The following is a 27,853-nucleotide window of genomic DNA, read 5'->3' as shown; positions in this document are numbered from 1 at the left end:
GAATCTGAGATGGAAAATAATGTATTTTTTTTTTTTCAGTTCTTTTCTAAGCTGTTTTGCCAATCCAGCAAAATTTAGTAAGGTTCAGCTCATGCTGCAAGGCTTTTTTGTTCAGAAAGGGTTTTGAGCAACCATTACTTAGTATCTTTTTAAAATGTGTTGGCTGCTTGGGATTACTTGAGTATTTGTCCAGGGTGGGACCTGTGTTTTAAGCCGGCATCAAACTACAATTATTCCACCAGCTTTCTGTTGTGTCTGTCCTGGTTTAGGACTTTAGTTCCGACTTTCAAGGCATGAAGGGGTCAAGTGCCCAGTGACGTGGAGAGACTAGTCTTGTCTTTTGAAGCACTGAACAGCTGTGGTTCTTTGGGATAACCCAGATGGTCACAGAGCTCAGATGGGAGCTTGTGAAAGCTGGGGACAAAGCATGCTCTGTTGGAGGAACCTAGTTACAGAATGGGTTTCTAGTTAGAAATGAGGAGAATTTGGAGCCTGGTCATTTTCAGGAAATTGCAGACCACTGACTTTGAAATGGCTGTTTTACTAACAGTGCCCGTCACCATGTGTAGGCATTTCTATTCTGCGCTGTTCTGGGATGGGATGGAGAGCATGTTAGGATGGAGAACCTGGGTTCCATAAAGGGTAAAGTGTGCTAAAAACCCTAGGAAATCTGATAAAAGCTTTTTTTTTACTGCTTTTAAGTTTATGCAGAAAATGCCCCTTGGCTATAGCCGTAGATGATGGTGTTAAATCTAGTAGATATCTACTGGTTGATGTATTTCCCAATTTTATTTAGCACTAGTGGCATGTCTTCTGTTGCTTTAGTTGGCAACCCTGCAGATACAGCTCAAAATTTCTTTTCTTCAGTTTTATACCAGCAGTTGGCAATTGGTGGAGGAAGGATATGAGGCCATCTTAATAATTTCTCATCCCACCTGAAAGTATAATTTTTAGGCTGGCTAAGGAGAAGATGTTTTCTGACGGGTGACATAATGGAGTAATCCAAGACTGAACAGAAGACTGCTTAGAGAGGGGCTGAGAATAACATAGTGCTTCACGTATAGATAACACAGAAATTACAGCTATGCTGCCGTTACTGCTTTTCACTGAAAATTTGCTTTGTCTAGCAGTTGGTTCTTTACTTGCTTAAGCTATATTATTTCTTGTGCTTATGCCGTTGGTACTAAATACTTCTTCAGTGTTTCAATTTTGTGGTAGGCTAACAGGTGTTACTCTAGGTATTAGTGTTAGAAAAGCCCCGCAGGTCATCTAACCTGTCACCTTTTCTAGGACAGTGCAGTCCCATTAAGTAGACATGCACATTTGGCAATGTGATTTCTGCTGCTGGTTGTGGTTCATTTGTGAAGATTTCGGATTGTTTGCCTCTTCATCTATTAAGTCAAGTAACTTGGTTTCTTGGTGGTGTACAAGCCCGTTTGAGGAAGGCCAGGCTCTAAAACCTCTGGAGCTGGCTTGAGTGCTGTCCTGGGCCATGCCCGGCAAGAACAGGCCACTGGTGTTTTACGCCCTGCTTTGGTGGCCTTCTGGGGCCACATTTCAGTACGGTTGACCTGATTACTTTTTATCCATCTGGCTGACTGGCTGTGCGTGGGCTTTTTTTCTTCTGGGGTTTTTTTGGTTTGTTTTTTGTTTTGTTTTGTTTTTTTTATAGAAGGTGTCACAGAGTTTCTCCCTCCCGTGGGAGGCCGTGGCTTGTGCAGGAGGGCAGGCATGCTCCGTGACAAGCGCGGGAGGGACGCGGCTGTGCGGGCAGGAAACACTCGTGGCTGGGCCCTGGTATCTTCGGCTGTGCTTCCTGTCAGTTAAACCACGAGCAGGGGAGCAGATGCACCCAGAGATGACGACTTTGCTGTCTGCCCCTGGCAGCCATTGTGTAACAAACTGTCTTTTCAAGAGTGTACTCATGTCTGTATGCTTTTGACTTTGTTATCCCTCCGAGACCCTTGTTTAGATACCTGAGAGTAAAGATCAGAATTTAATTAGTGCAACAGAAAGCAGTACTTGAACTCTTGAAGCATGAACTGTAAAAGAGTAACCATGGGACTTATCCTAACACAGTGAGAGCTGAGGTTCAGTGTTTCTTTTTCCACTGCTGCCAGAGTAGGAGTTTTTAAATGTGTATGAGAAGTGGACAGATTGTGTTTGGAGTTATGCAATTTCATTAATATCTTTCTGGGCAGATAATTGCCATGTTACTTGACCCACTGAGTGTGTATTGTAAGATCCTGTGATCTTTGGAGTGATTCTTTTTTATAATTACTAATTTTTTAATTTGAATCTGCTTGTTGATCTGTGTTTCTGAGGCAACTCTGGGTTTCAGTTAAACAGCTTGCTACAAGTGCGCAGAAAAGGCACACAAAACTGTCTAAAAGATAAGTAGGTCTCATGATTTCTGAAGATAGGCATGTTATTACAACATAGTTAATTTATTGATGCTAGAACTCTAATAATATCTTTCCCCGCATCAGATTTTAGAGAACCAAGTACTCTGCACACCAAGATTATGTTAGAACTGAAACTGTGTGGATTCATTGCAACCTTTTTGCTTGACTTGATGCTTTCTTCCTCATGTGACAGCATAACTCCCACAGTATTGGGTTTTTTCCTTAAACTGTGTATTTGTTAACTAGCCAGCATGGAGTAGAGATGTCTTTGCTGTGTGATGAAATATTTCTGTCTACGTGCTGTTTAAAACAGAGGCGCTCAGCCTGAGAGGCACATCCTCAGGGTGAGGAAGAGTGGAAGGGTTGTAGGGGCAGTAAGATCAGATGGGTAAGGGGTTTTGGGGGTGTGTGTGTTGGGTTTTTTTCTCCTGACTTTTCTCAGGTGATGAAGCACCTTGTGTGAGAGGTGGGGAGATAGTTCTGTGCTTGGCAGAAAAGCTGCTTTCATAGAAGCAGGCACCACTCATAGCTCTCAGCAGTGCCTTGACCCTGAAGGAGCAGCTCCTGGTTCCACCAGGTGTCCGCAGGGCCATGAGCCAGCACCACAAGGGCAAAACTGCATTTTGCCTCTTTGAAAGGCACCAGCTCTCGCATTTTTAACATAGCTGCACTAGAAGCTTTTCACAGTGACAGCATATTTCTGCTGATGTGTTTCCTTTCAGTTTTGAGCACCATTTTTCTCAGTACTGTCTTGTTTGAGAGAGGAAAGGTACAAATGGGGCACAACCCTCTGGGGGGAACACATAGTAAAATTTCCATGAAACTGCTTGAAGTCCATGGCACCTTGAAAAAGGCATAGTGTTGGGGTTTTTTCCTCACCTACTCATAATACTAATATTAATGTATTGTATCTGTGATCACAGCAAGCCACTGAGACTGCACAAAAGTAGATGAAATGTTAGGCAGCAGAAAAAAAGAAAAAGGAGACAGAGGAATAATAAAGGGATGGATTAGAAGCTATGTAAAACAACTTATCCCTGCATTACTTTGTGTTTAACTAGTTAAGTCTTCTACTTTAAACTCAGATTTCCCTTGGGTTTTGGGTTTTAGGATTTTTTTCTTTTTTCCCCTGTGACAGGTTGAATGTCATGATGGGAGAGGAAAGGGTAGGGTAGAAGTGATAGGATGTTTTCTGTCTCTGGTTTCTATGATAATTTGCAAGTTTTCATAACAGAGCTGATACCTGCTGAGGAGCTTCTTGCGTGATGAAGCTGTTGTGCTGCAAGAAAGGCTGAGGGCTTGCTTCATCCACACTGTACACTTGTTTTCCCAGAGGCCTAAATAAAAATGGTCAGAGGGGTGTAGTACCTGTCCTGTGAGTAAAGGCTTCAGAGAGTTCGGATTGTTCAGCCTGGAGAAGAGGAGGCTCCAGGGAGACCTTATTGCGACCTTTCAATGTTTGAAGGGGGCTTATAAGAATGATGGAGAGAGGCAGTTCACCAGGGCCTGTAGTGACAGGACAAGGCATAACAGTTTTAAAATGAAAGAGGGTGTGTTTGGATATAAGGTAGACCTTTTTTACCATGAGAGTGGTGAGACCCTGGCACAGGTTGCCCAGAGATGTGGATGCCCCATCCCTGGCAGCGTTCAAGGCCAGGCTGGACGGGGCTTTCAGCAACCTGGTGTAGTGGAAGGTGTCCCTGCCCGTGGCAGGGGGTTGGACTGGATGATCTGTAAAGGTCCCTTTCAGTCCACACCTTCCTGAGATTCTATGAGTTGAGGTCTGGATCAGCTCCTCATAATTTAGGCAAGTCAAGTGACTCAAAGAAAGGCCTTTCATCTCCAGGAGATGGAGCACACTTTTCCTCCTATTGATTACAGGGAGAACTTTGAGCAACCAAAGTCCTTTTTTATGGAGGTGTTTGAGGTTCTTAGAATCAATCTGAATTTAGAGGACTTGATCGTCAGGAAAAATCCTACTTTTTGTGGGTCAGAGGGGAAAAGTTGTCATAGGATAAAGTTGTTTCCTGACAGTAGAAGCTGTGTCGGTGCATATCTGCTTGACCCTTCTCCTGGGTATGACACTAATCAGGGTTTCTATTTTGGGAGGGATGGGTGGGCTTGTGCAATGGCCCTGTTCAGACAGTGCCTGAGAGGCAGGGCAAGTGCATGTGTGTGGGGGCGCATGTTTGCATGTGCATGTTTGCCTGTGTGAGTAAGAATGTGCGATATGGTGTTGCCTTTTCCTCTGAAGCCTGTGTAGCAAGAGTGGTCATCTGATCTGACAAGCTGCATATCAAAATCTTTGAGCCTAGGTGCAGTAATATCTGTATGATTCATTCTGCAGGGCTGAGAGGAGGTAGAAAGAGGTCTCCAGGTTTGTGAGCCAGTGGCTGTGGCGAGGTTGTGCTGCTTTCTGTTGCAGGATGAGACCAATTTGGGCACACAACTCAGCCCAAGGTGACTGGGCAATTTTGTGTTTTCCCCATGCAATTTGGTTCCCCCCAGCCTTGCTGCCTTGCTTCCCCCCCTGCACCTGGGGAGCCAGGCTGGCTCGTGGACCCCTGCAATAGGGGCTATGGCTGGATGACAGCGTGACGTGTGCAGCAGGCACCTCTGGTGCCTGATTTAGTTCTGCAAAAGACATAGGAACTTGAACGATGAAATGAGGAAGAGGTGAGGCTTTAATATCTCTACACCTGCTTTGTGGAGGCTCTGAAACTTTCCAGAATACCCTGATTCTGTAGGTCTTCTCATGTAACACTCGTAAATTCTGTGTCTAGTTCATTAGCAGTGAATTCCCGTGTCTCCCAGGAGCAGGTGTGTGCTCATGTGAGAGTGACTTAGGCTTCAGTGTGAACGTTTCCCCAGACATTACGAAATGAGAAAGACTGGCCTGTCCAGACACTGCTTTCCCTGGAGGGACCTTTGCAGACCCCATTCCTTTTCCACATCACTCTTAAGAGAAATCTTTTTGCTTTTTTATATTAATCTTGTTGGTCTTTAACTTGTGTTTCATCACTGTTTGAAACCCCTCGGTGGGAATTGTTGGTCTAGCAGCAAGTCAGGAGATAATTTATATTCTCTTAATAGCAGAGTTTGCTAGTTTGAAATTCCCCAGACAAGTAGTCTCCTTTCTTAATCCCACCCCATGCAAATAATTTATAACATAAAATTTAAGCTGCGTTGATCTGTAAGAAGAAAAATGTACAAATGGCATGGGAATATTAGTTTGTTTTATCCTACATAGCTGCAAGTTAGTGTATTTGTTATTGTAATTACGCTAAGTGTCATGAAGCACACACATTTCCAGAATAAGCTGAGTGAATACATTGCATTTTCGAGTGCATTAAAATTGGCAGCTTAAAAAGTATTACCTAAATTTTCATTATGGCTTGAGTGAATGTTATTCTCCACTATAACTGTGTAAATGGTCTCTTGCCTTGCTGAAGTTTTAAAGGCATGATTTTAGATGCAGTATTCTCTGTTTGGTTCTTTACCTAAGATTTTCTTTTCTGCAGACATTTAAGTGAATCAGATATGTCATGTTATGTTCTGGATAGATGTTCAGTACAGCAGAAACGCCTGTACTCTTCATACTGTTAATGCTCCTCCAATTTCGGCGGCCTTCAGCATGTCATTGATTTAAACGAGCAGCAGCTTTTGGGGAGGGGTAATGCTGAACAAGTAGGTGAAGGGCTGCCTTTAAAAAAAGGCACCGTGTTGGCTCAGGAGATGACCACCCTTGCTATGCAGGCTTAAAAGGCAAAGGCACCACCATATTCCATATCTGTGGACTTGGATGTGCTGGTGGATGGAAAGCTGGACATGAGCTGGCAATGTGTGCTTGCAGCCCAGAAGGCCAACCATATCCTGGACTGCATCAAAAGAAGCGTGGCCAGCAGGATGAGGGAGTTGATTCTCCCCTTCTGCTCTACTCTCATGAGACCCCACCTGGAGTACTTTGTTCAGCTCTGGGGACCCCAACATAAGAAGGACCTGGGCCTGTTGGAGTAAGTCCAGAGGAGGGCCTTGAAGATGATTAGAGGGCTGGAGCATCTCCTATGAAGAAAGGCTGAGAGAGTTGGAGTTGTTCAGCCTGGAGAAGGGAAGGCTCCAGGGAGACCTTATCACAGCTTTCTGGATCTTAAAGGAGGCTTATGAGAAAGATGGGGGCAAACTTTTTAGCAGGGTCTGTTGCAATAGGATGAGGGATAATGGTTTTAAACTAAAAGAGGGTAGATTTACACTAGGTATAAGGAAGAAATTTTTTACAGCGAAGGTGGTGAAACTGGCGCAGGTTGCCCGGAGAGGTGGTAAATGCCCCATCCCTGGAAACATTCAAGGTCAGTCTGGATGGGGCTCTGAGCACCCTGATCTAGTTGAAGATGTCCCTGCTCATTGCAGAGGGTTGGACTGGTTGACCTTTAAAGTTTCTTTCCGACCCAACCTATACTGTGATTCTATAGTTGTCTTAGAAAACTCACAAAGACTTTTTCCCAGGGCCCGTAGTGACAGGACAAGGGGCATTGGTTTTAGCCTGAAAGAAGGTAGGGTTAGATTGGGCATAGGGAAGAAGTTTTTAATGTTGAAGGTGGTGAGACATTGGCACAGGTTGCCCAGAGAAGTTGTGGGTTCTTTATCCCTGGAAGTGGTCAAGGTCAGGTTGTGGTGGGACTGTGAACAACCTGATCTAGTGAAAGATGCCCCTGCCTGTGGCAGGGGTGGTTGGAACTACATGATCTTTAAAGTTCCCTTCTGACCCCCCAACCATTCTGTGATGCTGTGAAAACAGCACAACTGTTCAGTGAATGTCTGACTTGGCAAACACCTGGAATCTGGACATAGGGTGTTACCTTTTGAAAAGCTGGCTGAAATGAGAAGAACATGTCCAGTAGGGAAATAAGAGAAATGCAGAAGCCTTTGCACCTCAAACAATAGCCCTAATGTTTATCAAGTGAGTTAATGCTGAAGATGCTAACAGGGGAAAGAAAGATGATGCCAAAGATTGAGAATGAAAAAAACCCAAACCTATGGTCTCTAGGCAGGTATGAAAAAGTTGTCTCAGGAAGGTTTAGAGACAAGAAAATTCTGTTCTTTTTTCTGCGTACAATGGAGGTATATTCAGTGCGTCCACATGAGGTGAGTTTATTGGGATAACCTGCACATAGAGCTCTTTGTGCCGTGCATTCCACGCCCATAAGTAGCTGGCTGTCTAGTAACAAGGTAGTTTGTGTACCAAACAAGTTACAGCTAGAGCCTAAGGTTCAGTGGGTTGGGGTTTTTTTTTGCTTTGTTTTGTTTTCTGGAGTATGTAATACTCACCTTTTGCAACCAAGGCCATGTTGCTCCTTCCTTGTCTCTGCATGTGTGTGTTGGTGCTTCATTAAAGTTGTTTCCAATCTCAAGTTCAATTTTAAACTAATGTTTTGAGAGTATTCCTTGAGTTCAGAGCAAACTGGTTGGTGGGTGACTTTGCTCCCTTTCTGGCATGCTTACTAGTCATGTTTACTTGAGCATATCTGGAGTATTTTGTTGATTCTTGCCTTTCTCTGTGGTAAGCTGTGACCAGAACGCTAGTATGAATTACCCTTGTAGAAAGTACGTACCAGATCAGAGCTGTGACTTGTTGTGCTGAACAGAAACATACAGGCCCAAATGAGCCTTAGCCCTTCTGCCTGTGAGCTTAGATCCCTCGTTTTATGGTTTTAAACAAATTTAAGTGGGGTTTTTTTTGTTAGGCCTGTAGATGAGAAATGAGTTGCAGCTACAGTGAACTGTAAAATATGATCCACTGGAAGTCAGGCAGAAGAGTTCACCTTGAACAGGAGTAACAAACCCCATGCCTTGATACAGGGGACTCTCTTGAAGGCATGGAATTCGTTTTGATACCCCATTTAAGAGAACGAGTCTGTTGTGGCCTACATGAATTCTTCTTACATGAATGCTGTCTGAGCTACAGTAAAAAAACTGATTAAGGCAAAAATAAAATTGAATGCACTCATGCTAAAAAACCCCAGACAATTACATTAGAAAAGACAAACAGTGAAGAAAAAAAAACCAACAGACTGGTCGGTCAGTCCTGGAGGTTAGTGGGAGGGTGTTCATGAAGTCTGACTGACATCACTGACTTCCCTGTCTGCAGCTGTTCCTTACCAATCTGCCTGACTGTAGGTATGGTTTGGTACTTTGCAGCTCTCCTTATATTACCTTTCATTCCTGTTTCTACAGGCTTTTTTGAATCAAGTATTTCTGCCTGTGAAATGTTAAAAGGTGTTGTCGTTCATTCTTGGGTTGGGCTTTTTTGTTGCTTTTTGTGTTCTTTTTTTTTTTAAATATGTATGAAAGCTTAGCACAAACATTAGCATTGTGATTGTGATAAAGTAAGAGATTTCTCCTAATTTTTCTGAGAGGTTTGCTAACAGATGTGTCCCTCCTGTCCCAACCTCAAAAATAGCTCCTTGGCTATGTTAGTAATAGTATTGGACTATCTAAGCCTTGAAAAACAACAAAAAATCACAGTACTACTTTTCTTAGTTCACTCATCAAACTATTTCAAAAAGAACACATAAAAGAGGTAATCTCGATGGTCGTGGCTGAACCGGTGACAAAATGGACCCCTGGGGATGTGTAAGGAAGGTGTGTGTTGGGGCATTGTACTGTGTCTGATTACAGACTGGAGAAAACAGGTCACCTCTTGCCTGGCGTGAAAAACCTCACTGATTAATTCCTGTGGTATAACCATTGGAAATGTGTGACTGAGTACTTAACTTTACCCACAAATACAAGAAATTAAGTGAGGATCTTTGCAACAAATAGATTAAAAAGCTTCAGGCACAGTTTGCAAAACTGTATTTTAACTGATAAGCTTTATAAATAAGTAGGACTGAAAATCAGATGTTTCTATCTATATTTTACCCACATGTCATTGTTAACCACAACGCTAACTTAAATATAAATGTAAGTGCTCTTCTAAATCCAGAGCTAGAATTTCTCAAAGACCAAAATGCTTGCTTAATGCCATGTTAAGAAAGCAGCTTATAGATAAGTGTTAGTTGCAGTGCTTTGTGATACGGGCTGTACTGTTTCTCCACACAAGCCCTCTTAGCCATTTATTCTTTGCTTTGCTTTGACTGGGTCTGTGATTCTTATCTGAAGGATTAAAACGTTACTTAAGAGAAGATTTAGGTTGAAGCAGCAGCAAATAAAATTCTTCTTGTGTGTTTCATCCGTGCTCTCTTGAGTTCGCTCGCTTGTATGAGTGTAATGGTGTATTACCTTGTATTCTCGGCTTTAGCAAGATGGACCACTTGTCCCCAGAAGGAACCTGCCAGAACAACCCAGCATGAGTTGTTAGAACATACATATTTATTTGCTAAAACTGTTTAATTTCAAGGTGTATGATGTGCATGTAGGAAAGCTAAGGTACCCATCATACCTTGTGTAGTCCTCTGAAGTGTCACCATCACAGCTGATGTTCACAGGAATGGCCATGCATCTTGCATAAAAAGAGAAATCGCAGCTACTTTTTTTCAGCATTGTGCAGTTTAACTTGCCACTGTTTAGACTGTGCACCTTAGACTGTGGAAATAGGATTAGCAGCACACCCTCCAGAAAGGGAATGTGGGCTAAAAGCTATCAGGGAGAAGGTAGGTGGAAGAGCCAAGCCCAGGGCAGCACCGCATCCTGGCCAGGCAGGGGGAAGCTGGTGGCGTGGGAGAGCTGTGGGCTGGAAAGGCCATCCACTGGTGCCGCACCAGTCACGTGCTGAAAGCCCGCCCGCCCGCCTCCTGCTCCAGCAGCTGGGTCTGGAGGGTGGTGAGGAGGTAGGTAGTGTAGTTATGTAGTCTTGAACACAGAGCGAGTCGTTTGGGGTTTCGGAGACCTGCTGAAGTAAGCAGCAAGTGTTTGCAGGCCATGGTTCTCGTTGGAGGTACAAGTTTCTCTGCTGCTGGGTCCAGGTTTGTTCCTGCGGGCATTGCAGAGCCGCTGCCCTTGGCATAGACTGTCTGTCTCCTCCAGTTTGTAAAACGAAATCTCACGCTGTCCCATAGCTGTCAGGTAAGAAGGAAAACTGACTGCTGGAAACGTTTTTGAGGTGATACATTCTAGAATAGACGTTTTCCCTTTTGATAGCAAGGGTTAAACATTGAGGGCAACAGGTATAGGCAGACCTAGGTATGTGATATGTTCGACTGTTTTGCAAGGTGCTATAAATGTTGGCTCCGTGTAATCTGATACCAGGGTAGGACAGGCTAACTTAATGAAGGAAAATAGACAGCAATGTAAAAGAACTGGAAATTCAAGTCTAGCTGACTAATACCAGCCTGCTCCAGAGGCTCTTGACTGCTCGTATTGCTGACAGCTGACAGCAAATGAGAGGCAAACAACAGAAACATTGCCTAATCTGCTCTATATTAATACAGATTCTTTAAAGGTACTGCAAAGGTAAGACCCTTTATGTTTCTCAACCTGGGAGAGTAGCTGAATGCAGCCTTCAACATACACATTGTTGACAGGAGTAAAGGCTTGGAAGTCCGTGTGTGTTTGGGAAAGGGGAGGCTTCAGCAAGTTACGTGTGGATTAGTTTGTGCCCCTTGATATTTGGCGCACATCAGTTAAATTCAGGTTTCTGAAAGTGCTCAAATGCTCAAACATAGAAATGCAAATCACACAGTATTTATATGGCTACAATACACAGTAATGTTTTGTTTGTTGTGCTTGACAGTCCAGTTGGAAAAGTTTAAAAATAAATTAATTGCAAAAGGAAATCCACAGAATGCTAAAAATCTGTGTTGCAGAAGTTGTAACAGGGATTTTTACTGAGCTTGATCCTGTAGCATCTTCTGCAGAATGCTGAAAAAGTCCTGTGGGAGTTTTAACTCCCTGGTCTAGAATTACCGATGCTTGGCTGGAAAAGGTTGCCTGGAATAAGAAACTTTTGACTTGAACCTGATCTCTGCTGGCCTTTTTTTTTTTTTTTTTTTTTCAGTTTCCCCCTTTAATATATATTATTTTGTGTGCATTTATAGTCCAGTTGGGAGAGGGGAAGAAAAAAAAAAAAAAAAGAGGAGGTCTGTCTTTGGCCAGCAGATTTTTCTTCAGTAAACTTAACTTTTACCTGCAGGTGATTTAAAAATAATGACTGTGTTACTAATTTGTGGGCGAAGTGTTTTTTTAGAGAAGAGTTGACAGTTTTAAATCAGTATTGGGTACAAGCTGGCAACTGGTAATTTGTGAAGTTTGGCACCTAGCCAAAGCAATTATACTTGGTTTCCCCTAATGTTTCTTTCTCCCACTGCCACCACTTAGTTCTCTGGTGTGTACTCGTTAATCAAAAGAGCAAAACCTCCCAGCATCAGGCAGTTCTTCCCCTCTCCACCGTCTTTCACAAGGTTCCTCATATCCTGTTTTAGCTGTCTTGGAGCTCAGCCCTTCAGCTGTCTCTGTACTGAGACCCTTTCCCTTTGAAATCAGTGAGATCTGACTTATCTGCTGCTCTCTTGTTATAGTTGCTTATAGGATTGTGATCTTTAACGCTCTTTAAAAGGTGCTATTAAATGCCAGAAGCCACTTGAGGGTGCCTTTTGAAACATTTGTTCTGTGTCACAAGAATAATTCATTTGGTTTACAGAAATTTCTGAACTGGATTTGGAATTTTATCAATTTACAGTTTTCTTGGTGTGTTTTTTAACCAGCTTTTTGAGATTTTTGTGCAATATAAAAAATCGTATGGTATCTTTGATACTAATGTTAGTTATTAATGCTGGTAATTTGGTTATCTTATGACAACATGTGAAACTAATCCTGTCTTTGCAAATTTACTGTTGGATAAAATAGCTTGTACTGAGTGTTGTAGGAGAGGAAGCAATGAGAGATCTTTTGTTTTCCTTTCTCTCCATAATTAGTACTACTTACCTCTTGATGAGCTAGACTATGGAGACATTTGCAGTGTAATATCAAACTTGTAGTCCTTCTATTCTGGTTTTGGAGTGTTTAATATATTGTTCTTTTTCTGATGGAGAATATGAATCCAGAAGTGAGCAGTTGCAAAGAAAAAAATTACAGCAAAATCCTGCCTGTAGAGACGTGTGCTTGTAGTCTGCATTACTGGAGGTTTGTCTTGTGTTACGACCGGTCTTTTCGATTCTGTTTAAAAAGAAATCCTTATGTAATGAGGCTGATTTGGTCTAATTACAAAAACATTTAATAATTTTCCTAAGCTTTTGACTTCTGTCATGTCTGTAGCAAGGGGTTTGAGCAAGTACATCTAGGCTGATGTGCTTTTAATTGCTTTCCTTTTATCTTTTCAAAACTGGTTGCTTCTCAACTTAATTGAATGTCTCCTTGTTCCCATTTTATCAACCGGGAAATAAGACCATCTGATTCTTTTCTTGTATTTACCAATAGTGATGAATTAACTACAAAGGCAGAATCAAAGAACGGACTTTAGTGATTTCCAAGAGTTTTAGACCAGCAAACCTCACTCCCCAGCCTCTGCATTTACTGGAGGTTAGCATGCATCTTGTACCGTTATGTAGTAGCAAGGAGAGAAGCAGGTCTTTGCTATGAATGTTACTGTTCAAAGCTGGCCCTTGGATCCATATTAGATTGCTAAACAAGGCCATGCTTTTGGAAATGTTCTTCATAACAAAACCTGATGGTTGTTAGGATAAGAGACCTTTAGACAACCCATCACGAAGTTCTTAGAAAGACTGGCAGTCACGCTGTTGGTCACCAGGAAGCTGAGTGTGACCGTGTGCTTGTGGACAGTGTTTTTCAGGTGGTGAAGGCCTGACCTGCACCTGAACTTCTCCCCTTTTTGACAGTAACTATGCACAGATGTTATCTTTACAAGACAGAGACTTCAGCGCTGCTCTGTTCCCCAGGCTGGTAGACCGACTGGTAAATTCTTGCAGACTTGGCAGACTGTGCAGGCTCGCTCTGCAGTACCTGGGGGACACTGTCCTTTTTAGGGGTGGTCCAGTTAATCTTGTTTGTTTGGCCTTCAGTGGATGAGGAGAAGATCAAGCTAAATATTCTCCCAGCAGTAGAGAGGTGGTGATGAGCAGCAAGTGGGTGACGGTGACTGAACTGGAACCAAAAGAGGAGCGCTTCTGCATATCCCCTTGTTGTATAGGGATGTGGGAGGTTATGGGGTTTTGCTTCTTTGGTAGCCAAAACAGCTACACCAAAAGTAAAAAGTCAAGTCAGTAGAACAGCACACATTTTGTGTATTTATTTTGGTGTATACATATGTGTGTGTATGTGCACATACACAAAAATGGGGATAGAGTATGTTTATGTAACTGCAACTGATATGTGTATGCATATATCTGTGCAGGCATGTAGAGTAGGTGCTATGTAACATTACATGGCTTTTATCTAACTGTAGTTCAAGTAATGTAGTTTGTCTGTGAGCTGAGCCTTTAGTAACCCAAATACGATCTGAAAAGTTTCAAAGCCCTACAGATAGCCAAGGCTGCTAGGTCACATAACCATGTCTGAAAATTTGCCCTTATCTTCTCTTTTATGCGTCTATATGCCAAAAAGTGTGATTTTGGCAGCTGCAAAATGGTGTTTGAATCCGGTAAGCAGTTTTCATCTGGTGGGGGGTGGGGGTGGGCAGGCAGGGAGGGAACATCTTACATGATTTGGGGAGGGAGGGTGGGATGGCGTTGTGATGTCCCATCTCTGTAACCTCTTCTTATACCATGCACCGAGCCTATGGAAATGCAAGATTCAGTTATTTTCTTCTCAGGAGAATGAGGAAGTAGGGGAGAGGATTTGGTGGATCCTTCCCCCTGGAGTGCCCTTGCGCCCCTGCTTTAGGGCAAGTTATAGCTAACTTTTCCTTTTGTGTTGTCTCTACTTTGCAAGAGCAAACACTGCTTGGAGGAGTGACTAAAACCCAGCATGGCCTTTCTCTTGCATGATCAGATTAGAGAGGCTTGCTCTTTATCTTAGCAGATGTTCAGATACTTTATTCAGAGCTCAAGAGCCTCAGTAGTAAAGTTGGGGAGAGCCTTCCTCACTGCAATATGAGCTTTTAGCTCGCTACTTTATTGAGCTCTTTTAGCTCGCCGTTTAGGACTGGCCTTTCGGTGGTAGTCTGATCTTTTGTTGCTGCACCATCTATCAATTATTTACATTGCTCTATGTCTACACACACTTACATTGATTTGGGGCTACCTTTTATGCATTGAACATGTTGACAGGAGAGGGTACAGAGGAAAAAATGCCTCAACTACACCGTAATTTTCTTCAGATTTCCCAGCAGCGCTCTGCTGGATTTGTGTACAGCAGCTGTGTTATATGAACGTGCTAAATAAAAGGGACTTAAAAAGAGGAACGTTTTCAGGGGTTGGGGAGTCTGTAAACAGGGCTGGAGCCATTACTGTTAATGGTCTGGAAATGAATTTTGCCTCGTATTAAATATTCAGGCTAAAAGAGGTAGTTGCCAAAAAAAAAAAAAAAAGAAAAGATGAAAATATGTTGGGGATTTTCTTCTGGTGATGGCAAAGAAGACCTTGTTGCTTGCATTTGTGATTTCTTCTGTCTTTGGAGTAAGCATGTGCTTTTACATGAGGTGTAGGGAAGAGAGGGGTTTCGTTTAACATATTTTGTATTGACTGAATTATGTGCCAATTCATTTTTTTTTAAAAAACCCAATGCTTATTTATATTTAACAGATGAACCTTATTGCTCTCTGTCCTCCTTGCTGTATATGTACTGAGAGCCCATGGTGACATAGGCTGGTTTCCAGCCTCGCTGCAAAACAGGGTTTTATTGATACCAAAGATTTCTTTGTCCTTAATGAAAGCTCAGCAAAGGTCACTCAGTTGACTTTCATTATGTCAGCTACTTTTTGTAGTTTCCCTTAGGCAGCGTGGATGCTTTCAGAAGATTTCAGGCTGCTCCTTAAGGTGTTTCTTTCCTTCCTCGGTGATGCCCCCTTACCATGTTGTTTTCCTATCTCCTTTAATTTTGTGTGAGCAGTTGAAATACTGAACCTTCAGAAAATTCTTGTGCCAAGTAATATATATTAACTTATTCGTGCTTGTCATTTTGGTGACTGCAGATGTCTTGGGTCTAAGGACATGGTTGAAAGCCCCTGTTCTGTGCAGTTTCATAATATTTCTGAATAGGAATAATCTGTCAGTGAGGAATGCAGTAGACTATATTGTTAGCATTTATGCTTAGTGTGGACCATACACAAAGATCATCATGGGTTTGGGATTTCTGCATTACAAGAACTGTGTTATCATTCAGCTTTTCCCCCTTTTTAAGCAAACCAGACTCTATGATATATTACTTGTACAGTATCTTAAAAAGGTGTGATTCTGCAGAGGGTGGAATGGCTCTGGCTTGATCCATCCTTAACCTCCACTGGTAGAAAGGAGTTAGAACCTTGAGTGAAATGGTGCGGTTACCATCCATGTGCTTGTCTGACCTCACCCAGGATCATTTTCAGTCCTTCAGTCCGAAACTTCCAGCTGATGTCTTTATTCTTCCCTTTCCTCTCATTCACTCCCCTCTTCCTCCCACATCAAAGATGGTGTTGAGAAGGGTGTTCAGCTTTCCATTTCTGTTAAGTCACAACTTAAACACTTCTAGGCTAGAGTTAATTCTGCAGACTGTCTTGGAAAATCACTGGGAGATTTCAATCAGAAGTCACTTGTCCCCGTGCTTATTGAGCTGAGCTGTTTCAGCAGTAACTCAGGACTCAGATCTGCATTTGAATCTTAAAGCAGCTAAGCTGGTTCTTGATTTTAAATGTACAAATGATCTTACTAATTTCACAGAAAAGGCAATGCAAGATGGTTACAGTCATCTTTAGTAACCCTAAATGGGACTGGATCCAGTGGCTTGCTGGAGGCATCATTCAGCTCAGCTAGGGTGCTCTCAGTCGCAAGACTTAAGCTTTCCAAGTTTATAGCTGAGTTTCTTGCACCAATTTTTGGGTTTGTACCTGGCACTTTGATGCCTTCTACACCTGCTCCAGTGTGGTGCTGCTGTGTTCTTTCAGTGTTCTGTGTTACAGCGCCTGAATGCTTAGGCGGTATGGGATATAATGGCTCATAGTGTCAGGAGCGGAGGGAGACATTGTGGATTTGTTACTTATAGGTTGGAGCCTAGTTGCAGCATTGCAACTTCACTGTTGGGACCAAAAATGTTCGTTCTGGAGGTATTTCTTATGAGCTTTGTTGAATGGGCTAAATAAGGCTAGGATTAGGTGCAGGGTATATGTGATGAAGAGTGGTGGGGATAAAAGTTGTGATGTCCACCTGGAAGGAGTCCTACAATATCTTCTGAGATACCAGAGTAGCAGTGTGCTAAGGGTTACATTGGCTGAATGTGCTTTTTGACAGACTGATGTAGGAGGTTGTTTCTAAATGCTGAAATCGGTAGAGGAGGGGAGTTTCCTGAGGAGTTGAAATCATGTATTTTTATGTTCAGTTTCAGGGATTAAGCAAAATTAAGACCTCTATTCATATTGTTGTGTCTTAATATTGCTTTTTATAATATGTTTCTACAACAATTAGTAAAAAATTAAAGCAAACCCTTACTTATTCTGTCATTCTGAAAATCTGATGTAAATTTTATGGTAATATATGCTGGGTTCCCTTTCTCCTAGGATTATTTGTATGTAGTCAAGCTTATTGTGCATGTGAATACAATTTACGCATTTTATGCTCTTTGCAAATAACTTACTTGCTACTCACAGATGTATGTAGAATCAGGCAGGGAGATAAGTGGCATTATATAGCAAAAACAATAGTCATGTTTGTGTTAGTCTATAGACCACAGGATCCTGTGATACTTGGAATAATGAAAGCACAGTTTATAAAAATAGATGTGGAGGAAAATATAGCTGGTTTAGAATTGTGTTTGCTTCTGTGAAAAGCTCCTCTTGTTTTCTGTATGCCAGAGAAAGTGATATGGGTTAAAGGAAAGTACTGTTGCATTATTTTGTCATGCTGTTATTGCCCAATAGATCATTTGCTATTACTGTGTATCGCTAAAGAAGTAATGAAAAATTTCCTGTAGATAATAGTAGTTTGAGTGCCTAACCTTTATAAGGTTAGATATAAAAGCTCACTAAAGCCTGTTCACTCACTTGTCTTTGGCTTTGGCCATAATGTGGTTAGATATTTCTTTTCTTGTAAGAAGAGGGTATCATTTGACTTAATTTATAGAAACCTTGGTGGTTTTGGGGAGAGGTTGTAGGGGGGGAGTAGGGTGGTCTGCTCTGTAGTCTTACGTCACTGTGGTGCAAAATTAGTAAAACAGCTTTTAAATGTCTGGTCCTGCAACAGTATCAGATGATTAGGAACTTCATGTTACCATGAAGTGTAATTGTTTCAAATTGTGTTTGTGGGGGTCTATTTGTGATCCAAATACATTATTCTGCAGCAGTCCTTAAAATAGTATTAAATCATGATGATTTGTTTCTTATTGTGGGTTTTGTTAGTGGGTGGGGGTTTTTTTAAATAAAAAAAAAGATTTCTTTATGGCTTTTAGTAAGTTTGTGGCCACAGTTTTTTGATATGATATATTTAGTGTGCATCTTGGTATTGTATCTACTGTCAAATATTTTTTACAGAATAATGAATGACCTGACACTAGTGGAAGAATAAGCCTGTTCCCAATGCATGCAGGGAACTTATAAAATCGGTTTTACGGTGGTGGTACCTCCAGTTTTCCTTACACCTCATGAGCTTACTAGGTAGCCTGTGTTTCCAGCACTTCATTTATCCTGATTTTACATTGATGCTGCTAATTCTTACAGACCTTTGAAAGTTACTGGACCTTAAGAACTTGTAGACTTTGTTCATATATGTGGCTTTAATTAGTGCAATGGAGATGATTATAAGCTCTTGCTGTATTCTGACTCTGGTTCTACCTGGATGATAGCTTAACCCACTATTTTAAATTTTAAAATAAGTCTCCATTTGGAAGCTAAGGAGGTTCTTGTATTTTCCCAGTGATCCTTTGGAGTGAAGTTACTCTTCACTGATTAGAAAGAGTGACAATATATTATTTCATCTTATTGAAGAGTTACAATTTATTTCTAGGCAGTAACCAAAATGGAAGATGTACTTAAATAAATTTGCATACCTGTCCTCTCTTCTGAAAGAGCTGGTATGTCCCTGTTGGCATAGGTTGACCCACTTCAAGCACTGTCTGTAGGAAATACTAAACTATATATTATTTGATTATGTACTTTATTTTCAGGTTGGCATACAGGATGGTAGGAGTCTGGGATGGGACAAGCTGGTCTTAGTTCCACTGTGCTGGCACTTGTGTGTAATTTCTTAATGGCATTCTTACCTTCTAAAAGGCGAGGCCAAATAACGACATTTAGGGAAGTTAGCCAGGATTGTATGATTGCATGTAACACTTTTGGTGCCATAGTCCTGCTGAAGTATGGAGAAAGCCGTGGTAACTACTCAAGTCATCCTGCAAAATGGCAAGGGCTGAGGTTGAACAGTCACGGTTCCTAAAGCACCACCTCCTTTGTTCATGCATGTAGCTCATTAATGCAAATATTCTCTAGTTAGGGTTGTGGCTACTCTTAGGAACCCTTTAACAGCTAATTAAAGTACACTTTGGAAGTTGGGGAGGTTCTTGTGTCTGCATAATCTTGGGTTTCCTGATTTCTTAGAAGGGAAGGATCTAGTGACTTAAATGCTTGAATGCTCTGCCATCACTACTTAGGAATTTGGGAATACCACAATCTATATGGGAAAAACAGCTGTTAAATTTCTTAGAGTGAGGGAGTATGAGGCTGTGACGTGATCCTCCCTAATTAAATTGCTTGACATCAGGGAGAGGAAGATGCCCTTCATGTTTTTGAGTTTCAGCCTACTGCAAAAACAAGGCAAAGTTAAACTTCCTGTACAAAGGCAGATGTTAATCCTCACCAAAGGCACTGAAGTTGCCCAGAGGCTTTCCTGGAGGTCTCGGTCCAGATAAGTATGTGTTAGACCTCTGCCCCTTACTCTTCTGTCACAGCAGCCCTTTAATCAAAGGCAGCTTAAAAAATTTTTGTCAAAATGCTAGGCACCACACGTTTCACTTCCTTAAAAACATATGGATTTAAATTCCTAGCCATCATCATACCCCCTTAGGTTTCTGATTTTAGACACCTGTTTCTGTTAACTCTTTTGAAACAGCAGACTTTTTTATCAATATATTGGTCACTTTAGTTATGTAAAAAGATTACATTTTATGCTTGTCTTTTTCCTCAGAAGTGATACAGCATACCTCTTTGTAAACTCATGTTAACCTCTTTTACCTGTTGTGCTGATAAGTAAATGAAAATGTGGGAGCTGTAGGCACTCATCCCTCCAGTGAAGCTCTTTACATTCCATAGCTTGGGATATTATTTTTTTCTTTGTTATTGTACTGTGCAGTTTTTTTTCCTGTTCTAATTTGCCATGATGTGGTCAGTGCTGTTTCCTTCCGGCTGCTTGTGAGCCTGTGATAGAGATAAGGATACGTTTACAGTGCATTTTTAACAAGAAGCTGAAAGTTTGCTTCATGTAGAAACTCGGGGACTCTCTGCATTGTACAAAGAATTTATTTACTGGATTCATCTGTTTGATGCTGTGGGAATCAAGATCTAGAGCATTTTACTTGCAAAATAACAACTTTGGTAAATTCGAACGATGTGTAAAGAAGAAAGGTGATATACTTGAGATATTCTACAGCTTGCTAGGTCAGTCTGGGTTTTGTATTTTTACTTTTGAGTATACTTTAAAGAATCAAATGAAAAGATGGATTTTCTTTTTTTAACTTTTGTAACTTTTGCTTAGTTTCATGTTTTTAATGTGAAACACCTTGAAACTGATGTATTATTTTCTGAAACAGTTTTATGTTTAAGGGAATGAAAAATTTGCATGTGTGTATCAGCAAAAGTAATACCTCTGAAGATACAAAGGTGTCTCAACTTCCTTGAAAGTCCGAGTTACAGTTTGGAGCAAGCTTTTTTGTGACTGCTACTATTTCATATAGCTAAAGCAATCATTTCTTAATTAGAACTTTTCTATTTTTTCCCTCCACAGTCATAAAGGCTATCGAGGTGGGAAGAACAACTCAGGAAAGGATTTCGCTTGGTTTGTTTCCCTTTGAGAAGAGAAGAACCTGGGAACACCGATGTTCTAAGAATTACGAACACTGCTACTTGATTCATTTTATGATCCTGCCTTTCTGCCCAGCTGGGCTTCAGTAACTCTCTCCGTTCTTTCACATTTGAGAACATTTTTCTTCGTATGTGGAGCTGAGACCTGGGAATGCGTTATTATGGCAGCAGTTGTACAGCAGAATGAACTTGTGTTTGAATTTGCCAGCAACGTCATGGAGGATGAGCAGCAGGTATGATGGGACAGTGTAAGAAACCGTATTCATACAAGTTGGTGCTAGGAGTATTATGAAAACATAAGAAAAATATATGGTGTAAAACACAAAACAGCAAACACTGAGGTCATTATTGTTGCAGCAGATCTTTGTGCTGTTTCAAAAGCTTCCTGTCGCTTCCTGTAACTTGCATGGGCAGAACAGAAATTGGTTGAAATGTTACAGCTTCTGCAGTATTGCAGAGACATCCTCCTCTGAAAATGTTTTTTCCTGTGTTGCTGATTTGTACCAGTAGAATCCATCTATTTGCGGTGCAGAATTCCCCACATTCTGGTATTTGACAGTAGTTTTAACTTCCCTGAATGCTAGGATAAAATTCTGAATTAAAGTAACGGTCATACTACAGATGACTAGCAGGGGCAGTAGGTACCCGCTGGCTGCTTTTTGCAGATTGGTTTCTAAGTTGTATTACTGTATGCTGGCTATTCAGAAATAAGCTTCAAAGTAATTTAAATTGGTTTCTTTCACACTGCAGGGAAAATACGTCTGTTTCTATCTGAGCAGGCTCTCAGTTAGGTGTTATCTAAACCACATCCTGTGAGTCCTGAGGCTTCAGTAAAGGATTCCTGCTGTAAAAATTAGGCAGCTCCTATATAGGTGGCGGTTAATAGTAGGGTTTTGAATTTAACAAGAAATCAGGTGTCTGGGTACTGTGGAGAGGCAGTTCTTAAAAGACTGAGAAGTACCATGACAAACTGTTCTCCTTTCTGTGAATGTGAAAAGCATTTGTGCTCCTCTTTCAAAAATACTTTTGGCTTTATAATCTTGTGTCTGTTTTTTTGTGTGGCCTAGTATCTGGCTGGGTTAGTGGCCTGCTTCTGGTGTCAGAGTCATGTGATCATTTCAATGAACTGAGTGTTGTCTGTCTAAAGTGCTAACTCAGTTTTGGGTGGAACTAGTAATGTAACTTCCTTCCCTGTATTTTTCCAGAGCTTGTGGTAGCCTGGGGATTTAGATATGGGAATTGCACAAACATAGCTGAAAATGAGCCTTGTTTATTACCTCTGCTTGTTCTTCATCGCTGGCTTTACTTTACAAGCCTATGGGAGAGGGGAGAATTGAGATGGGAGGGCTACTTCAGTGTGGTTTCTGGAAGGGGTAGTGCAAGCAAACGTGCTTTTGTTCAGTTTAGCTATGTGTTCTGCTTCTTGAAATTTCTTCAGATGCTCACCTGAAAAACTTCAAAAATACTAGAGGGCACTGAACAGGGCAGTAAACCCTCCCTAAACAGAGCTTTCTGCAGCTCCAGAGCAAACTCAGCCTTATCATTTATCTCATAACTCAAATGAATCCTACACCAGGTGAAGCCTAAGGAAAGAAGGTGTCCTGTAGCATACAGGAAATCAAAGATATGAAAGACCAGAGAGAGTGTGCATAGCAGAAGGTCCATCACTGCAAACAGTTGGATACAAGCTTCTCTCAAATTGCTGAGTTGACTTAGTTCAGATACCAAAGGTGCAGGTAGCTAGCTGGCTGGCTGCATGAAGGTAGATCTTAAATACTCACTTGTAGAAAAGGAGTCCTGTGTAGGGGAAGATGTGGGAAGGTAGAGCAAGATTTAGTTGAACAAGGATTTCCAGTATAGCATTAACCCAAAAAGATTGCTAATTGCTTATACCTGGTTGTTCTGCTTGTTACAATATAAAATCTATTGCTACTCCTGAAGTTTTGAAATTCTGGATAGATGAGCTGTATTTAGGGGTGAATTACATGATTTGTGTACGTTGCAAGAATTTTAGCTCTGGAAGTGCTCTGTGTTGGTCAAACATATTTTTTGAGCTTTATCAGTATAGAAAAGGTGACAGGTGTCATTCAACTGATCTTTGGATAAATATTTTTATGATGCCCCCAAAAGCTGGCATTGCAAGAACTTTGGTACTTTTCTTCTTGTCAAAGCTTTGCCTGGAGCCCTGTTGTGCCAAGAGCTGTCAGGACATGGAACAGCTGCAGGGAGGAGAGGTTCAGGGTCTAGATGGCAGCTACACTCAGTATTTCAGGGAAGTCATAATTCATGGCTTTTTTTTTTTTTTTTAAAGGCTTAGTTAAACAACCGTAAATTATGAACAGTCTATTTGCAAATGTAAGCATTCAGCCAGTGGCAGATGCTAATGGGAGGGACTCTATCATGTAGCTCTGTGTGAATGGGAAAGTGTCTCTTTTATCAGCCGTATCCTTTTGAGGTCAGAAAATAAGGTGGCGTTTTTTATTTTTTTTTATTTTTCTTGGAGGGTTCATTTATCACATTGTGCATGTATGATGAGGAAGAAATGGGGTGAAAATATCCTTGTAATTTTGAGAAAGGAGTAAGTGGCTTACATTAATGCTGCTGGTAACCTGCTACATGCTGCTACATGTCAGAGATCCTGGTTAAATGAGGGTTTGCTTTCTCTCCCTCTCTGCCATCTCTGCCCTTCCCCCGCCCAGGTCAGAGTGAGAGTGACTGCACACATAGTTGGTCCTGCTGCGTGAAACTGCTTTTCTTCAAGTCTGCAGCTTCTCCTCTCAATGTCTTTTGATTTAGTCCTTCGTGAACTTACAGTTAATGTGGTATTTGATCAGGACATTCTTAATTTAAAAAGCTGAATAAAAGCAGCCACAGAGGCTGGATCTGTACTAAGAAGTTCTAAATGGTGCCGGGCACACGCAGAATCATTGCAAACATTACATCGCTGGTGTGGTCCCCGGCATGACTGCTCTGTGCCAACAGGTCAAGTCACTCAGCCAAGGCCAAGATCCATGTTTTTTAGCTATTTCCAACTCCTGCTGAAGTGCCCCCCTTGTCGACTTGCAGTTTTATGAAGACTTTGAGGAAATCATTGTAAGGTCCATAATGAGATTGTCTCCCCAGAAAAGCAAGCAGTATTTAATTGCTTCCAGCACCCCTCTCTGAAACTTCATAACTTCCCAGATGCTGGCCACAGGAACACCTTTAAAGTCAAGAGGCTGCCTCTGCTGTTGGCGCAGGAACCTTCAGCAAGAAAAAAATAAATTCCATTTTCTAGTCACTAAGTTCACTTTGCCTAGGTTTTTTTAGGTTTTGTTTTAAAAATAAATGGCCAACTGAATTGGACTTGCAAGTCTGAATTCTGTTGCTCTGTTAAAAAGACAGGTTTTTTTCACTGAGGTTTCTTTCTCTTCCCTGTGCCCTCCCTGCCCCCCCTGTAGCTTTTCCCTGCTCCTACCTATTGCATGCCTTTCTTCCTACCCATCACTCTCACAAAATTTATTCCACACCAGTTAGAACATAGTCGCCATATTCCTGGGACAAGTTTTCTTCCTTAGAGGACTTATAGGATGAGAAGGCACTACTTCCAAAACAGAAGTCCCCTTCCTTATTTTCCATTTCAGCAACCAGGATGGTATTTTGATCTTCTGTCAGTTGGTGACAGCTGGTAAGAAAATTCTCAGAGAAGAGAAAGAAGCACCTTGTCAGCATGTGAAACACCCAAGAAGAATTTGAGAGCAGGAGGGAAGTTTGCTGCCTTTGGCCCCCAGAGGAGGGCAGAGTTCAGTTTTCAGGGGGTCATGGAGCATGACCGATCCTTTCAGGGACCTGCTCATGGGACCTTCCATGGACAGCAGCATCTGTCTGAAGCTTTGCACTCCTCCGAATTGTTAAAGGCTGGCCTACAGGACTGGTTTGTAGGTAAACTACAGTGAGGAATTTGTTGTCTGAGTCTTGGGAAGATTTCAGCAGTAGCTCAACTCCTTTATGTGTCCAGCAGACGTGGGAGATGTGTTGAAGTCAAACCAAAGCTTTGGCAGAGCTAGGGTGTCATATTTTAACTATATTTTGCGTGAGAAAGATGAAGTAGCAGAAATAGGCAATAGGAAAAAATGCACAAATTGTTCTTCTATGGATTTTTGTATTGATTTCTTGAAAATTATCGCTGACACTTTAATTTGGGAGGTTTTTTTTAATTTTGGGATGCTTTACACACTTCCTGTTTGTTAGTGCATGTAGAACCACCTTTGTATTAGAAATAAATTATTTTGTGGTCTTGCTATTTGAGAGGCAATTTAATTTGTCTTAATGGAAGCACCACTCTCTAGTCTTTAATTTAATGTTTTCCCTGTGTGTAATTCTCATTACACACTAGCATCAAAGGGAGCAATAGTAAACATGGGCTCTTCTGCAGTTCTAAATGCATACAAAGTTATTCCTGTGTCTTACAACAGCAGAACTACAGGAAGCTTTACCTTGGCTCTCCACTGGGATTCAGGTGCTTTCAGTGGAATCAGGGACATTGTAGAAGTACTGAGGTGAGATTTTACCTCTCAAAACAGTCATATGTACATCAGCATATATTAACAGTAGCTTTTAAAACTGAATTAAGTGCTTGTTAATGAAATCATAACCAGTTGCAAATACTGTACAAAAAAGTGATGACTGTTTCCACAAGAATAATTTCAAATTAAATTTGTTTGAAGTAGTGTGAATGCTTTTCTCTCTGACGGTGTATTATTTATTTGGTCCAGCCTTTCCTTTTCACAGCTGTGACAGGAAAGAAAATCCGTATCTTACATCTCCGTAAAGTATAAGTTGGAAGCAGGTGTAACGATGGTTTTAAAATAAAAGGCTACAATAAGTGTGAATATACTCTGACTCTTCCAGTTCAAAACTGTTATTAATTTAAAGAAAACCACATTTAAAGTGTTTTACCACAAGTGAATGCTTTTGTGTTTGTCTCTTGTCTTTCGGAAGCACAGTGTGTCAGCAAGCGCCTTGGACAGTCTGGCACGGAGTTCAAGTGCCCAGGTATTCCCACGCCATGGGATTTTCTCTGCCTGTAGACAGACATGGTTACTGTGCCAGAGTATGTGTGTATAGGATGGTTGCTTCTAGACATGGTCAAAATACAGTTTAACCTTGTGGAGCAGATCATATCTGATCGTATGGATCAAACCAAGTGCTGCTGAAATGTATGACGGCAGCACTGTTTATTACCACGGGAAACATTTCAGTCAGCAGTGAAGCCTGTTTTGTAATTAAGTTTCATAGCAGAGTGACAAGAAGGGTGTAATATAAACAGGGCTTTGAGAAACCGAGCTGAAAACGTGTAACAATCAGTTGGGTTTATCTGTGTTTCATTTATTATTCTGAAACAGTTTTTTATGACTTGCCCCCACTAAAAAGTAACAGCAGTGTTTTTGCCTCTCAGAGGCCAAGTCAATTATGTGGTTGTCAGTCATTAGAGAAGGATGATGCTGAGCCAGAGTGATTTTTTTTTTTATTCAGAAGAAGCTAAGGTGAGGCTTGTCCTTAGCACAGGCAACTTGATACACTGCTGCAGATGCTGCAGCTATCGAGCTGGTGCAATGGCAGAAGCAGGGAGGAAGGAGCGCCTCGCTTCGAAGACATGTCAGGGAGTAAGCTGGCCATTTGCAGACGAGCATGGAGGAGATAGATGCCTACGTCAGCAATAGATACTCGAATGCCTCCACCCTTTTATAGTCAACAGAGAGGAATAGGCATTTTTAGGGTATGATTCATCCTATCGTAGCACAGGAGCCTAAAACTGGGCAGGGAAATTGTGCCCTAGAAATACCCCTCTCTCTCTTTTGGTTCTGAAGGATCCTAGCTCAAGTCCAAGTGTCTGTATCACAGCTGTCTGAAGTTAGGTGAGATGAACTTCACCCATAGTCTCTATGAACTGGAGCAGGATGACAAGACTGATTACTTGCATCTTACATCCTAAAAGTTATATGCTGTGGCATATTACTGAAATGGAGGTATTTAAACTATTTTTAGAGCATGAATTTTATCTCAGTTATGAGACTGTAATCTTCCTTCTAATTTGTGGAACATATTGTTGAATATAAAACTTGTTTTAAATGCATACAGTATTTTATTGTATTTCCCTCTTTACAGTGCTTTATCTTTTTTATTGATACGGCTTTTGTTTAATCAAATCTATTTGTTTGTTCTTGCCTGGAGGCAAATAAGATCAGGGATGTTGGTGTTAATAAACAAACAGGATGCACAATGTGAACACGATTCTTTCTGAGGAACAGCAGGGACCTCTTGACCACCAATGGTGCCTGATTTCTCAGCCTTGGCACAATGCAGACTTGGACAGATGTGGCCACAAATGTGTGGGGTAGAAGCTGTCCCATTGCTTGACTCTGTGTATGTCCATCATCTGGCAATGTGATTGCACAAGAGGGCTTTAACTGATCTGCCCTTTGCTCATTGTTACGGATCTCCTACCATGTTACTCTATTTTGAATCTTCTGTTTGGTAGAGTAGGTAGGTTATTTGTTGGGGTTGTTTGCTTTTCATTTTGTTGGCGTTTTTTGTTTAGCAGACTGTCCATGATAGAAGCCCATGAAAATACTTGTTTTGTTTCTTAATTCTTCCTTTTTTCCTGATTGCCCTTTACCACAGTGGTTGCTGAGACATGCTTCAGAAAACACAGAGCAATTTGAAGTGATATTTGCAGCCTTTTAAAACTTCTAATTGCAGTTTCTGTTTTCTGTACTTAGGTTCCAGACTCTTCCCTAGGAGAGGCTTACTCCCATAGCTGTTTGTGTTGGGCCAGTAGCTCTGGTACCATTTTCCATTGGTGGCAGTGTGTGTAGTGGCAAGGCTGTGAGACATGAGTAATCCCTAAGCAAGTTCATAATCATGTGGTTGGGGCTTTTTTCTTCTGTGGTTAAAAAAAAAAAAGTGCTTGATCTCACATGTCTGTGCTCTTCTATGGAGGGTGAGACCAGATGTACGTATATTGGTTTTCTCAGAAACATGTTTTAGCAACTTTGTCCTGTGTTTTCTTGTTTTTAAGCTTGCCACATTCATAACGTTATTTATTTTTATAGTGGGAAAAACGTAGTTACACTAGGCTTTCTCTGAGCCTGCTCTGTTATCATCAGCTATGACTTTCTTCCTGCAAATGACATTTTAAAAGACTCACTTTGTAAAATATTGTGTCTGTAATAAACAGTATTTTCTGAAAACTTCTTACTATTGAATGGATGCCTTTTCAGAGAGTGTGCTCTTGTTATATTACTGATCAGCTAGATTT

The 27,853-nt window shown here is 41.3% G+C and overlaps 1 protein-coding gene across 7 annotated transcripts in view; it reads left to right on the top strand.

Annotated features, from left to right (window-relative positions):
- ELF1 (E74 like ETS transcription factor 1) overlaps positions 1-27,853 on the top strand; it is a 92,264-nt gene that overhangs the window by 30,100 nt on the left and 34,311 nt on the right. For 6 of the 7 annotated variants that reach the window (XM_055803189.1, XM_055803188.1, XM_055803192.1 and 3 more), the window contains one exon: positions 20,477-20,786. In XM_055803189.1, the coding sequence (XP_055659164.1) occupies positions 20,715-20,786 (72 nt within the window). In that variant the 5' untranslated portion in view covers positions 20,477-20,714. Of the gene's footprint in view, positions 1-19,877; positions 20,131-20,476; positions 20,787-27,853 lie in introns of those variants that run through there. The other variant, XM_055803190.1, reaches the window with a different exon arrangement.

The sequence above is a fragment of the Falco peregrinus genome, chromosome 4, assembly GCF_023634155.1.
Source record: "Falco peregrinus isolate bFalPer1 chromosome 4, bFalPer1.pri, whole genome shotgun sequence".
NCBI lineage: Eukaryota > Metazoa > Chordata > Aves > Falconiformes > Falconidae > Falco > Falco peregrinus.
This window is presented reverse-complemented; position numbering and strand designations above follow the sequence as displayed.